Source organism: Monodelphis domestica, chromosome 4, assembly GCF_027887165.1.
Source record: "Monodelphis domestica isolate mMonDom1 chromosome 4, mMonDom1.pri, whole genome shotgun sequence".
In the NCBI taxonomy this organism is placed as follows: domain Eukaryota; kingdom Metazoa; phylum Chordata; class Mammalia; order Didelphimorphia; family Didelphidae; genus Monodelphis; species Monodelphis domestica.
The window spans coordinates 186,598,730-186,613,551 of NC_077230.1; the positions used below are offsets into that span (position 1 = coordinate 186,598,730).

Below are 14,822 nucleotides of genomic sequence, written 5' to 3' on the forward strand. Positions count from 1 at the left end.
ACTTATGATTACAGGTCCATGACCAACCTTAATGCCAATGTGTAGGTTCCTAGCTGACGCTGACTCTCACGAATAAGATAACTTCCCTCAGCCATGCTCAGGAGCTGGTCTGCTGCCTCTCTGGAGATCATACCATGAAACCTGAGGAAGAAAGTTAAACTGAGCAGCAATAAGGAAATCCAGAAATCATATGCTTCCTCACCTTTTTTAAAATTTTAAAACAAAACATAGAAATAATCACACAAAAAAATGCTCACCCACCCCTAGATCGTTATCCCTCCAAAATCACTTCTCTTTTATTAGTGAGGAACCATGGCATTTACCATGCTCATTTTATTCTCTACTTGGAGCCTGGCCAGATTGATTATGTGTGGTCAAAATAGCACTAGACTAGCCCTCATATTTATTTAATAACCACTAACTCAATGTATTTATTTAAGGAAAGTTATACACATTCTCTCTTTAGAATACTTGCATTTTGCTTTCTCTATATTCTATAGACCCTACTGACATTTTTTAGAGATACAGAAATATGCCCAACTTCCTTCTTCCACACTAATGGCTGTGATCCAAACTCTAGAGCAGGAGTTGGTTGGCCACTTGCCAGAACCCTGACAGTTGCCCTTAATGGACATGATTGTTCAATAATCTACATTATTTGGTTGATTTCCAAGCCAAATGCTCTAACATTTGCCTTCATTCTCTCTCCTAGAACCATCTTTGATTAACATAGAAAAAAAAGACAAAAAAGGAACATAAATAGCATACCTTCTATACACACACAGTAGGTACATACATAATATTATAAGGAAGAAACAAATTAAAAAAGGAAAAGATTCTTAGTTCTTTGATTTCCCATTACCCCACTGAATAAAATGTTTCCCCATTAGAATATAGATCCCTCCTACTCAGGGACTATTCTTTTGTCCTCCTTTGTATTTCCAGCATTTAGCATAGTCTCTGGTAGATAGTACATTTACTTTATGCTTATTGATTGATTGTCAAATGCTTTGCTTGATCTCACTATCTTTTAAAGATAACCTAAATTTCTTCTCCCTTTTACAGTCAAAATCCCAGAGTCATCTAGACTTGTCTCCTTTTCCTTATTTTCTACTCATTTCTCAACCCTGTATAATCTGGCTTCTAACTCTACCACTGAATTGAAATGGTTCTCTACAAGGTTTTCAAATAATCTAAGTGACTATTGCAAATAGATTTTTCTCAGTGATCCCCCTTGAAGTAACTGTAGCTAAATGTTATACTGCAGACCTCCTCCCCCTGCTGGATACTCTCTCTTCCCTTAATCTCTACTATACTATTCTTCCTTGGTTCTGAGTCTACCTGTCTAACTGTTCCTTTTTGGTGTCATTTATTGGATCATTTGTCATTCCCTGTTTAGTAAGTGTGAATGTCCTCCAAGTCTCTGTCATGAGCTTGCTGTTCTTTCTAAACTCTTAATGACCTGATCAGTTCCCATAGGTTCAATTATTATTTCTGTGAAGATGACTCAAAAATCTAAATATACATCCTAACTCCTTTTCTAAACTCCAAACTTTCATTTGCTCTATCAACTCCATCTTACTATCTTTTTTTGAAACCTTTACCTTCTGCCTTAGAATCAATTCTAAGTTGGATCCAAGGTGAAAGAGAGGTAAGAGCTAGGCCCAGGATGGTTCAGCTAGGAAGTATCTGTGGCTAGATTTGAACCCAGGACCTTCTGTCTCCAGGCCTGGTGCTCTATCCACTAAGCCATCTAGCTACCTCCAACTTTTCATCTTTTAAACGCTAGCCATATAGATATACCATTGATATCTCAAATTCAACATCTCAGGTTCAAAATGCAACTTATCTTACTCACTAAACTGACCTCTCCTCCAAACTTCCTATTTCCATTAAAGTCTACCAACATTACCATTCTAGTTGTCCAGTTTCGCAAACATGGAACATCCTTAACTCTTCCTTGTTCTTCACTGTCCACATCTCTCCCTGCCCTTGCCATATCCAGTTGGTCACAAAGGTTTCTTTATTGTACTGTCAGAGCACCTTTACTGTCTGCCCCTTTTCTTTATTCACATAACCACACCGCTTCAGTGAAGTGAAACTAAACCTCTCTCTACAGAGCTTTACTCAAGGAACTAGCCCTGTTCAGTTTATATGTGACAGCAGTACAATGTGATGCAACTCGTAGTGGTCACAGTAGCTGAGAGAACAGAATGAATGACTGCTCTGACTCCTCACACTGGTGAGTTATTTAACTACATTCATTTCTCAACCTGAGCCAAATTGGCCACTTGTCTGCTTGTCCAAAGTGCTGTACAAAACAAACAAACAACAAAAAAAAACTCTGTTGTCTCTAAAAGCAATGAGGTATAATGTTTTCTGTTGGTAGAATTTAGCATCAGTCTAGAATATTAATATTTAATTACATCTTACATATTTTTAGGTTACACAAAATGAACCCAAGAAAGCAGACAGACTCCAATGTAAAGTTGAGTAGACAACATTTTAAAAATGTTAAACTCCACGTTGCATCTGCTGCCCTGCCTAGTTTTAACATCAGGGAACAAGATCTCCTTCTCAGGGTAAATTAATCACTCCTAAACTCTACTATGCTGCTAACTCAAGCCTTGATTGATTCTCTCAGGATTCTCTCTCCTCTGAGTGGAGGGATGAAGGGCAAAGTACCAAACTTCTCTCAGAAACTGGACTCTCAGATCCCTCCACTTTGTATCTGCTGCCCTGTGTGGTTGCAGCTCCACAGAACAAGATGCCCCCTCACCTGTCTCCTTTTGTATATTGTTTCCTTTTTTAGATTGCAAGCTGTTGAGGGCAAGAGTTGTCTTTCTTTTAATTAATTGCATCCCCAATGTTTAGCACAGTGCCTGCCACTAATAGCCATTTAATAAGTTTGTCTATTGAATTTGTGATTGGGGAAAAAACCACTAACCACTTTAGGTTATTTTTTCATTTGTACTACCTTTCTCTACTCTAAATTCACACCACCAATAAAATGTTATGTAGCAATAGATACTTACTCTCTTCCATAATATTTTGGTCTGTTTTCTACCTATTAAAAAAGAAGAAAAAAGATCTCATTCTTTTAAGATCAGAAGAACATAGCAAATATATTATACACATATATGAACATTTTCATTTATATACAACACATGTCCTGCATGTAAACAAAGATAAATATGAATTTTATGAAATTATGGTACTTTATCCAAAGGATGAAAATTAATAAATCACTATACATGAAATGCTAATTTGTGGAACATTAATGACAGTCTCTCCATGTTTTTCTTCCTTTTCATCTCTCCATGCTCATATTCCTACACTTTGGATATTTGCTTTGTCCACTATTCCACTCAATATAATAATAACTCAACTAACTTTTAAAAATTCCCCACTGTATAATCGAACATAATGGACTTCTCCATTAGGGGCGGTGTAATGTCCCTGAACAACTTTCAGGGATCCAGGAGAAAAAAAACACCATTCATAAGCAAAGGATAAACTATGGGAGTGGAAACACCGAGAAAAAGCAACTGCCTGAATACAGAGGTTGAGGGGACATGACAGAGGATAGACTTTAAATGAACACTCTAATGCAAATACTATCAACAAAGCAATGGGTTCAAATCAAGAAAACATCTAATGCCCAGTGGACTTACGCGTCGGCTATGGGGGGTGGGGGGGAGGAAAAGAAAATGATCTATGTCTTTAACGAATAATGCTGGGAAATGATCAAATAAAATATATTTTAAAAAAAAATTCCCCACTATGTGCAAACCATTGGGCATGGCACCTAAAAAGGCAGCATGAAATACAAAAGCAGATCCCAAAAAGCAGATTGTTTGACTGGAGTAAAGAGAGCACAAAAGGAAGTTCTTGGGGAAAAGACTGGATAGGGAGAATAGGAACAACTTAGGGACTGCTAAATTATTTATTTGGTAAGCAATGGTGAGTCAATCCATACTTCATAAAGGGAACTAGCATGATTAGTTAGACTAGTGCATTAGGGAAAGTGTGTTGGCAGTTGCCTTTGAACAATTTGACAGAGAGGGGCTTAGAGCCTTGGAAATGACTTAAGAGGCTATTGAAGAAAAAAAAGAACTGAAGAAGAGAATATGTTGGTGAAAGTGAAATGGAGGAAATGAATAGGAGAGATATTTTCGTAAGCAAAATGTCAGGATTTCACAAATGACTATATGTAAAGGATGACAGAAGGAGAAGAGTCAAGAATGACTCAGGTTTTGAACTTGTGTGTCTAAAATTGAATAAGGCTACCAATAAAAATTGGGAAGCTTAGAAGAAGGTCAGGTTTGGAGGGAAGACTATAAATTCCCATTTTAGAAATAAGAAATGGGAAATGCTGAAGGGGGAACTTAATAGCAAGTATTTAGAAATATGAATCTAGAATTTGCATGTGAGATCAAAGCAAGAGACCAGATTTGGGAACATTCTGTGTAGATATAATAATGAAGCCTTTACAGTGAATGAAATTGCCAAGGACAAGAGCAAAGAGAATAGAATCTAAGTTAGAGACTTCAGGGATGCCCATGCTCAATGTTCTGAGAGAAGAGCCCTCTCTGGCACACAGTAAACACTCAATAAATGTTTATTGTATTGTTTTGAATTGTACTGAGTAATAGTAACGATAACTAAGAAGCACTCAGAGATGTCAAAGGAGAATGAAGAGAAGGTATGGAGGTCATAGATGTCATGGAAATTAAGGAAGAAGAGAGCATTGGGAAGAAAAAAGTGGCAACATGTCACAGAAAAGTTAAGGATGACTGAGAAACCCTCCATGCCATTCAGCTACATCTTAGCTGTGTCATAATTTTCTGATCTTTCCTCAGTTTCTTCTTTGATAAAATGACTAGAAAATCACTAATCCCTTCCAGTTCTATGCTTCCTATAATCCTAGTGAAATTATTGCATTTGATGATTGGAACATCATAGGTGGCCTACAAATATCTTCTAATATTGTCCTTTCTTACTCCTGTCACCCTCTCCCTTTGTACTACTTTTCCACTAAGTTTCCTCTTCAATTAACTGTCATTTCAGTTCAATTAACAATCATTCTGTGGGATGTAATGCTGAGATTTATCATTCAGTATGTGCCAGATATCATGCTAGGCTATTGGGATGCAAAGTCTCTGTGTCCAAGGAACTTACAGTATATTCTAAGACACATAAATTGGCACATAAAAGATAAATACATGTATGCACATACTGAGATGGGGAAGGAGAAGAGATGAGAAGGAAATGGGAGGAAAGGTAGTGAGAGAGGGTGGGGGTAGCATAGAGAAAAGGGGGGGTAGTGGTATTTGTGCTGAGTCTTAAATAAAGCCAGAGATCCTAAGAGGACAGTTAAGAAGAAGGTTGTGTTTTAAAAAGAAGATAATGAGTTCCTTTTTAAGACATGTAGAATCTGAAATTATCAAAGTAGAAGTTAGGAAGGAAAGTATTTCAGAAATGAGAGATAACCATGCAATACCTGGAGACAGGAGATAAGTAGGGATGAGCATCATGTGTAAAGAATAGCAAGTAAGCTAATATGAATGAATCATAGATTTCACATTTGTAAAAATCCTAAAAGGATAAAAGAGGCCAGGTTGTAAAGAACTGTAAGTGTCAAATAGAAGAACTCGGGATATAGCATCCAATAAATTCACCAATGCCCCAAATGAACATCACAGATAAGTTAGCCAAAGAGAGGACTGAGGAGTCTCCTACAGAGAAGTTTCCTGACCCCTATGCAATGAGGACAGGGAGAGGTGAGGAGTTCTCACCTCAAATATTCCTCAACTGCAAAACCAGTTGTAAAAGAGTAATTTTCCATTATAAGCAGGATGCTGAAGTTCAGTGCCAATGACAAACTATTGGAGTGCCATGGCTAGTTGTTAACTGTCTTCTCATAGTTTGTATTAAGAAAAAATCCCAAAAGTAGCCTCCTATGTTTATCCTTGATATCTTAATCCATAAATAATTAAGCACTTCACATAATCATTGGAAGCTTCTCTTAGTTCCTAGTGGGGAAAGCCCTACATATCTTGGATTTTTCCTGGGGCACCTGCCCAAAGGCCATTAAGTTTTGATATTGTCCAAGAAAACCCAAGATGTCTGGTTACCTTACCAGTTCATTTATCTTCTGCTGCCTGCTGAGGTTGCAGTCAGGCTATTTATAGTCCTTCCAAGGTAAGGTTCACCTGATTTGGCCCTATTCCATTATCTCCCTCCTCTTAACACTGGCTGTAAATAAATAAGCCAGTTTTCTCAATAGCCACATCTGTCTGAGCTATTTTTAGATGTAGGAAACTTGGAAGTGAGGTAAGGCTGCATCTGGAAGCCAAATAGCACTGGACGATATTCACTTAAGCTTTCAAAAGCAAAATAAATAAATAAACAAAAGCTCAGATCTTGAACTGCTAGGTCCATTCAGGAATTTATATTCTTTTGTCTTCCTCTTAATTCTGGGCTTAAAATATTATATGATAAAATACTGTAATATCTGATAAATGTAATTTCATGTTCTCTATACTAGTGTCAACAACTGATTAGAACAGAAGCTTCTTGAGGGTAGGTATTTGTTTTCCCTTTCTTTGTATCCACAGTGATTAGGTCACTGAACAGTAAATAGCAGATGCTTAGCAAATGTTTGTTGGTTTCTTCATTTTTCTTGCTTTTTTATAACATGGATAATATAAAAATATGTTTTTCATTATTTCATATTTATAACAGCTATCATAGTGTTTGCCTGCTCAATGAGTCAGGGAGAAACTGGAGGGAAGGAGAGAATTTTGAATTTAAAAATTAGTAAAAATAAACCAAAACATCAAAGTTTTGTTGCCTGACTGATTAATTCATAGAATTAAAAAAAAAGGTAATCCATTTTTTTCTCCAAACAATAGAAGTACATAGACTTGACAGTATGGTTCCCTAGACTTTTGTGCAATACAATTAAATTTCATTTCTCTACAGGACTGAGTTTTTGAAGAGTGAGGAGTAGGTACTGATCCTGAAGGTCCTGATTAGGGAGAATGTCTGGAGAGACAGTTAATAGAACAGTCTGTGAAAAACATTAAGGAGGGAATACCACAGCCTTTAGAGATCCACCTGAATATTTTAATCTACCACTGGTTTGTGGCTCCCTCAAAGACCATAAAAAGCTTCTTCTAAAAGGCTTAAAAATATACTACTTTTTCTTTGGAAACCTAAAATCATCTTCCAAAGCCAAACTGTCTTTGGTTCTGCATTTTTCAAGTATGATTTCACTTCAAGCAAAAGGTAGCCAAATAGAGGGTCTGTCAGAAAGCATGGATTCCCATGGGGGTGAGAGAAATAGCTTTAATGTAGGCCCTGAGGAGAAAGACACACACACTAACACCCTGCCCTAGTTTCTTCTTCTCGGTTATGTTATAATGGGAATTTCAAACAAAATTAAATTCCAAACTAATTCTTTTTCTCTCTTGTCTAGCTAGTATTTAAATATTTTGTTGATGATGTCTAAGATGCCATGAATTAAGTAATGATTTGGAAAAGTCTTTCCATCAGCCTGGGCAGTGCAGGCAATGTCACTGATAGACAATCAGCTTACAAGGCTGTTTAGCAATATTCAAGTGATTATTAATGCTCCGAAATAATTTTACTTATCTTTTGTAATTACATGTGCAAATACATTATGAAAGAAGTTTAATGTTCCATGCAATGGAGAAAATAAAATTGTACTTGCATGAACACATTCTTGGACTGTGTTTGTTTGTGTATGTATATGTGTTTACTAGGTATATGTGTGTGTATATATGTGTCTGATTACAAAAGGGAAATAGTTCATACTATGACCAAATGGACCATTTAAAAGTACACTGTTCTGAGGTAACAATATGACTTTGAATAAAACTTCTTTTAAATAAGTAATTGGGTTGCATTAGCGATTTTTGAAGCTTCTCATCATGTTCATATCAAATAAAGCAAAAAACAGAATACACAAATGACAAATGGGACAGAAACAATGAAGCATGGCCAAGTAGGAAAATATATTGAACTTCAGGAGAGCTGAAATTGGACCCCCACAAGGATACTTACCAGCCATAAAACCATAGGTAAAACATTCCTCTCTCTGAACCTCAGTTTCCTGCTCTGTAAAATGGGAATAATAAAACAAGCACCACCTACCTCCTGGAGTTGCTTCAAGAGAACACTTTGTAAACCTTAAAGTGCTATAGAGTTTTAAGTTATTATTTAAAGGAAGAGCAAAAATATCAAGATAAATATTAAATGTAATCATGATATAAACCTCATATGAAAAGGAGCAATAATACATGTTAGGTATGATGTGCCATTTGGGAAGGAAGGCATCCACACACATGATTTTACCTCTTTAAGGATCTCTTCAGGTGGGGAATAAGGGGAAATCTTCATCCATGTGGCTTGGTAATTCATATGGGACTTAGGATCTTAGAGGGCTTCATGCCTTGGCAGGTTAACAAGAAATAATAACAATTGTATAACACTTTAAGGTTTGCAAAGCTTGCTTAACTGACTTGCTGAGAGTCACAGCTAGTATGTAACAGATGCAATACTTGAAACCGTGTCTTCCTTAGCTCAAGGCTAACAGAGTGTGCATATTTATATAAAGTATAAGTGTCTATATTCCAAGAATCAGGACCATGTGAACTCCATTAGGACAGCCTGGAAGGTCAATAACTATGGATCTTATATCACAATGTTTACTGTGAGGTCCCATGTATTTCATTATTTACCTTCGCATGCTAAATATTTTTATCAACATAATAAGATAGTAGCACCTCAAATAGTGGAAAGATCAGTGGATTGGGAGTTTTTATTCTCCATGACATTATTCTGGCCATCCCCCTAGGTCTTGAACAAATTCCCTCCTTAACCTCCAACTCTAAGAATCTTCCTGTGTTTCCTTCAAGACTCAGGTCAAGTACTATCTTATATCTGAAGCCTTTCCTGATCCCTGCCTCAACTCCTAGTGCCCTTCCTCTAAAAATTGCCTTATTTTTATTTGTTTGTTTTCTAAGCTTTTATCTTCTGTCTTAATATCAATACTCTTAAAAAAAAAACCTTACCTTCTCTCTAGTAGTTCTATGAAAGAAAAGTAGTAAGGGCTAGGCAATTGGGGTTATGACTTGTCCAGGAGCACAGAACTAGTAAGTATATGAGATCAGATTTGAATACAGGTCTTCCTGACTCCAGGCTTGGCACTCTATTCACTGTGCTACCTACTTGCCCTCATAGTAGATGCTGAATAAATATTTGAATGATGAAATGAGCCTTGATTTGAATCTTCTCTCTGCCATTTATTAACTTTAATGCTCTGGTCAAGTCATTTAACCTCTCTTAGCCTGTTTTCTCATCTGTAATACAATGGGATTGTACCAGATGACCTCTAAGAATCTTTACAGATCTAAATGTCTCAACAAAAAGGATCTTGCAATCTTGTTCTATGTATCCAATTCTATCAGAGAAACAAAGGTACCTTGTTTAATTTAAAATTGTTTCTCTAGCCACTAGAAATGCGAAAGCCAGGAGGTAAAAACAATAAAATATATCATAAATATTGATCCCCCCTCCTGTGAATGTTGTAGAATCAGCTTTCTTGCTATTTTATTTAGCAAGGGAACACAGTTTTATGGCTATAGTCCAAAAGAATCAGGCAGGGGGAAAAATGTTGATTCTTCATTTCTACCTAGTAGTAGAAATGTCATTTAAAAATGCTGAGTTTAGAAAATTATCAAACTTCTGAATACAACACATATATTTCTCTCTTGCTTCCACCAGTACTAACCTAATCACAAGTGAAAGGACAATTAACAACCTCACCTTATATTTCTGTTGTAAAGAATGGTAGTCAGGTAGTTGGCCTTTTGTGTTGAACTAGGTATAAAAAACTCTTATTGACATCACTAGGATGACTTCTAGGATTTCTGAAAATGTGGATATAAATTTGGCCAAGGTCACAGGCTCATAGCTGGAGGTGTAAGAGATCTCAGAGGCCATCTAGTCCTAATCCCTCCATTTACAGAAAAGGAGACCGAGTCCCAGAAAGGTTTAGTAACTTGTCCAAGGTCATACTGTGAATTAAAATTAGAGTGGGGATTTGAACTCATGTCCTCCATTGATCAATCAGCAAGCAATTATTAAGTCCCTACTGGGTACCAGTTGCTGTCCTAGGTGGCAGGGATATAAGTACAACAAATGAAAAATACTTTCTACTTTAACTCTCTTCCTCTCTTGGCCAGACTTTTTTGAAGGATTTAAAAAGTAAGTTATCATTGTTATTACTTTTTGAAGCCCCAGGTACTAATCTAAGAGAGATAAGTGCTATATAAACTCTGAGTCTTTATAATAAAAAAAAATTCACTCACTGCCTGTCCCTCTCTCTCTCTCTCTCTCTCTCTCTCTCTCTCTCTCTCTCTCTCTCTCTCTCTCTCTCTCTCTCTCTCTCTCTCTCCCTCTCTGCACACATTGGTCTATAACCATATTTATAACTCTATCTGTATCCATATTCATATATAGTATACATATTATTGTATATATAAAAATTTATGTGTGTCCCAAAAGTCTTAATGCAGTTTTTAAAAACCCTTCCTTTCTGTCTTAGTAACAACTCTAAGCCAGAAGGGCAAGAGCTAGGTAAATGGAGTTAAGTGACTTGCACAGGGGCACACTGCTAGGAAGTATCAGAGGTCAAACTTGAACCAGATCCTCCCAACTCTAAGCCTGGAACTCTATCCAATGAAGTTCCTTGAAGTTTACTTTCAATTTTCAAGTTTTGAGTTTGGAGGATTTTTTCCCCTAAAAATGGTTCAATTAAAGGAAAGAAAAATAAACACTTGAGGTTTGCTTCCTGTACATCTTGGAATAAAATGAGTCAGTAAATACTTCAGCCTTGCTTTAGCTTCACTTTTTGGGCTCTTTCATCTGTGAAAGTCTGCCAAAATAATTCTTACTGGCTAGAAAATAAAGCATAGCTGGGGAGCGTAAGCTGCATAGGTTGGAACATCAAATGCACTGTGTCTTAACAGAAATTATTTGTTGCCATTATATGAAAACAAGTGAATCTAATTTATTCTTTCTCAGGGTCTGCATCTTGACTTGGATTTTCTAGTTTGTCCCTCTCTCTCTCTTTTTTTTAACCCTTGCCTTCTGTCTTAGAACCAAGTTTCAATTCCAAAGCAGAAGAATGGTAGGGCTAGGCAAAGGGAATCAAGTGATTTGCACAGAGTTACATAGCTAGGTGTATCTGAGGCTACATTTGAACCCAGGATTTCCTGTCCCCAGGCCTGGCTGTCTACCCACTAAGCCACTTAGCTGCCCCTGGTTTGCCTCCTTCTTAATGAGCTTCTCGAGAACAGGGACTGTTTTTGCTTTTTTATTTTTTGTATTCTCAGTAGTTTGTATGGTGCCTAGCACCATACAAGTGATTAATAAATGCTTCTTGAATGGTTGGAACTATGGGAAATGTATATGTGGACATTGGAAAGCAATTGAAAATGGCAACTGCTAAATCTCTGTAGGTGAATAAGAAACTACTTTTTAAAATAAGACTATAATCTGAAATCTGAATGGCAAAATGGTGAAGAAAATATTACATATAAGACCTGTGACCAAATATATTTGGCATATAGTAGGTGAATAAATGTAAGCTTAATTAATAAAAAAAAATAAGCTAAATAAATTAATGAATTGGAGAATATTAAGGCTACAAAGCCTTCTGTGGTTGTCCAATCATTTAAGTCCAATCTGACTCTTTGTGAACCAATTTGAGGTTTTCTTGACAGAGATACTATAGTGACTTGCCATTCCCTTCTCCGGCACATTTAACTGATGAGGAAACTGAGGCAAATAATTGACTTGCCCAGGGTCACACAGCTAGGAAATGTCTAAGGCCATATTTGAACTTGGACAGATGAATCTTCCTGACTTCTAGTCCAGTACTCTATCTATTGCACCACTTACCTGCCCTTTTTTCTTAGAGGAATAAGGTAAAGTGGTTAATTATTCATTAGCCTGTACCCTAATTATATGAGGAAAAAATGGAAGGCAACAGAGGTAGGTTGGTAGGTATCTAGGTTCTGGGCATCATTCTTTCTCCCTCTATAAATGTAATTTCCACCTAAATGACCATTTCCCTGGGCTAGGTAAGTGAAGGAGAGTAGTGGGAATCTTTTTATTTAACAATGAATACAGTACAAAGTGGGCCTTTTCCAAAAATGCTATCTTGGGAAACCCCAACTTTATAGTTATAGCCCTACATCAGAAGATTAAGGCCAAACTGCAAGTTTTACTACAGAATTGCCTATGTGCAGCTTTTAAAACAAAACTGAAAGATCCATTCAAATAAGCTTTTGAATGCTACTTCTGTTTGAATTATAAAAAAAAAATCCTTGACCTTAGGTAACAATAATAATACTTGGCACTCCTACAAAATATCCAGAGCTTATTATGGACCTTAAGTAATGAACATTCACAACGCCCAGGAGATACCTGAATATGATTATTTTTATGGGGCAGGATGCTGAATTGCAAGAAAGGCTAAGAGGCTAACTTACCATACGGCAATGATTAGGATGGAATTACAAATAATTACACTCTCATTTCTGTGCTTGGACAACAAGAAAATGCTACTTTCTTTCAGACTAACAAATGTTCTTTAAAACAAATTCATCAAACTGGAAGGGCCAGCCTTATGACTTCAACCACTGAGATGTATGGAGGCATTCATGACAGAAGGAACGAGAGGACCTATAGCTCATATGAGTGGCAACACATCCCTTTTTGTTACTTTTTATTTACAAGGGACTACTTTACATGTTAATAAATAAATGACATAAAGGCATTGATTTTTTCCTACCTAAATTTCAAGGGTTGTTTTTTTAAATCAAGATACTTGTTCAACTAAGACTATTAATTTTGTTGAATGAATAAATGGGCAGTTTTAGATGAATTTGACAAACATCCAAGTCCATGTTACCATCGAGATTAGAATCTTACATAAAACTTGTAACTTTCTTTACATCTCTTTTTACACAAATGGCATTGACTTTGGTTTTTATTTTCTTTTGCCCAGTCCTCTCACGTATTTGTCTTAGACATACAAGCAAAATTGCTACAATAAACACTTGACAGAAGGGCTTCAGACAAAAGAAAGAAGAGCTCTGTTCCCTTTCCTTTGAAATGGTTCAATCAATTACTCAATAAAAACACTAATTAAGATTTTACTTTGTGCCAGGCACTAACCTAAACACTGAGTATACAAAAAAAAAGCCTGCTCTCAAGGACATTCTGATAGAGAAGACAAAAGTGTAAATAATCCAATATATGCAAGAGAGAGTAGACACTGCCAGCATGAGTAACCAAGAAAAGTTGTCTACAGAAAGTAAAATTTGAGCCAAAGTAAGAAAGAAAAACTAAAAACTAAGAGATAAAGAATGAGAACATTCCAATATGGGAGGTTGTTGTTTCTCAGTTGTATGGGGTTAGGAATAAATTAAGTAAATAATAGGAGTAAGCTAGGGTCAGGAATTGACAAAACACGATAAAGGAAATCATTAAGAGATTCGAGTATCATGTAGAATTGAATAGTAGAGGGAATGGAAATGAAGACAAAGAACAGAATTAGAGGTTGCAAGGCAGAGGGGAAAATGGAGTGATAAAAGATTATACTTTGGTAAAGGAACTTTGGAACTCATAAGTATATAAGCAGAATATTTGTGAGTCAAGGCAAAAGCAAGTAGTGACTATATCTGGGCTAAGGAGGAGTAGAAGAATAGGTCCTACAAGCTGATTAAGTTTAGAAACTGGGAAGTTAGAATATTTGAGGGAGTAGCAATATGTATGTTGAAGTCTCCTAATATTAGGGGAGGAATAGGGGTGGAGATAAAGATTGTGAACTAGGAACTGAATTCATTGAGGAAAGAAAAATAACTAAGTGGGTCATTAGATAATGTCTACCATGATTGTGTTTGGGTGGCAAAATGGAGAACATGATCCCTGAAGAAGAACAAGTTGCTTAGTGATGGTGAAGGAGGGAGAGTTTGTAAGTGCCAGGTTGGATCAAAGAATATCCCAACTCTCCTGTCATTAACAGTGTATCTGGGGAATTAAGGAAAATACAACCAGTACTAGAAAGGTTAAGGAGGGAAACAGTGCTGTGAATAAGGTGATGGAGGTCGTGATTGCCAGAAGATGAAAGGAATGCAAAAGAGTTTTAAGATAAAAATAAGTTTGTTAAGTTTTGGAAAATGTATTCCAGAGGGTAAAGTAGATGAGGTAAGGACATATGGAGAGGGGCACAGTAGGAAGGGAGAAGGGCTTAAGTTGAGATGTCTGGGCATAAGGGAGCTGGCATTCAGGCATGGGGAATGAGGTTAGTACATTAGTAGCCAAAGGTTCAGAATCACAGAAATGTAGATTACATAAGGAGATAGGATTGAGGAATTGAGAAATGAGGCCCAGGAGATGTCAGCAGCTAGAGAAAGGCCACTGAGAGAAGGCTATGAATCTGTGGTCCTAGGTCCATCCTTAAGGCAAGTGGTTGGTGTTCTATCCTATAAAGGCCCTGAAATGTGCATCTTATTGTAGGCAAAAATAGGAGGAGGCATAGGAGTTTAAGAGCCAGCACAGACTGCACTAGATAAAGTGCTGGGGGTCAGGAGATGGATGGGATTCTATCCTGGGGCAGGCTGGTTCTGCAGAAGGTTGTGAAGACCACAGTGTCCAGGAAACAAGTATAAGGGTCTTGTCTGGAACTGACCACTTGGGTCTGGTGCTGGAAAATTCCCGGG

General features: G+C 36.9%; 1 protein-coding gene across 2 annotated transcripts in view; it reads right to left on the reverse strand.

The window, feature by feature from the left end:
- CHN1 (chimerin 1) overlaps positions 1-14,822 on the reverse strand; it is a 275,820-nt gene that overhangs the window by 173,257 nt on the left and 87,741 nt on the right. For both annotated transcript variants that reach the window (XM_007494411.3, XM_056794021.1), the window contains 2 exons: positions 3,036-3,067; positions 28-141 (listed from right to left, as the gene is read on the reverse strand). In XM_007494411.3, coding sequence (XP_007494473.1) covers positions 28-141; positions 3,036-3,067 — 146 coding nt within the window. The remainder of the gene's footprint in view (positions 1-27; positions 142-3,035; positions 3,068-14,822) is intronic.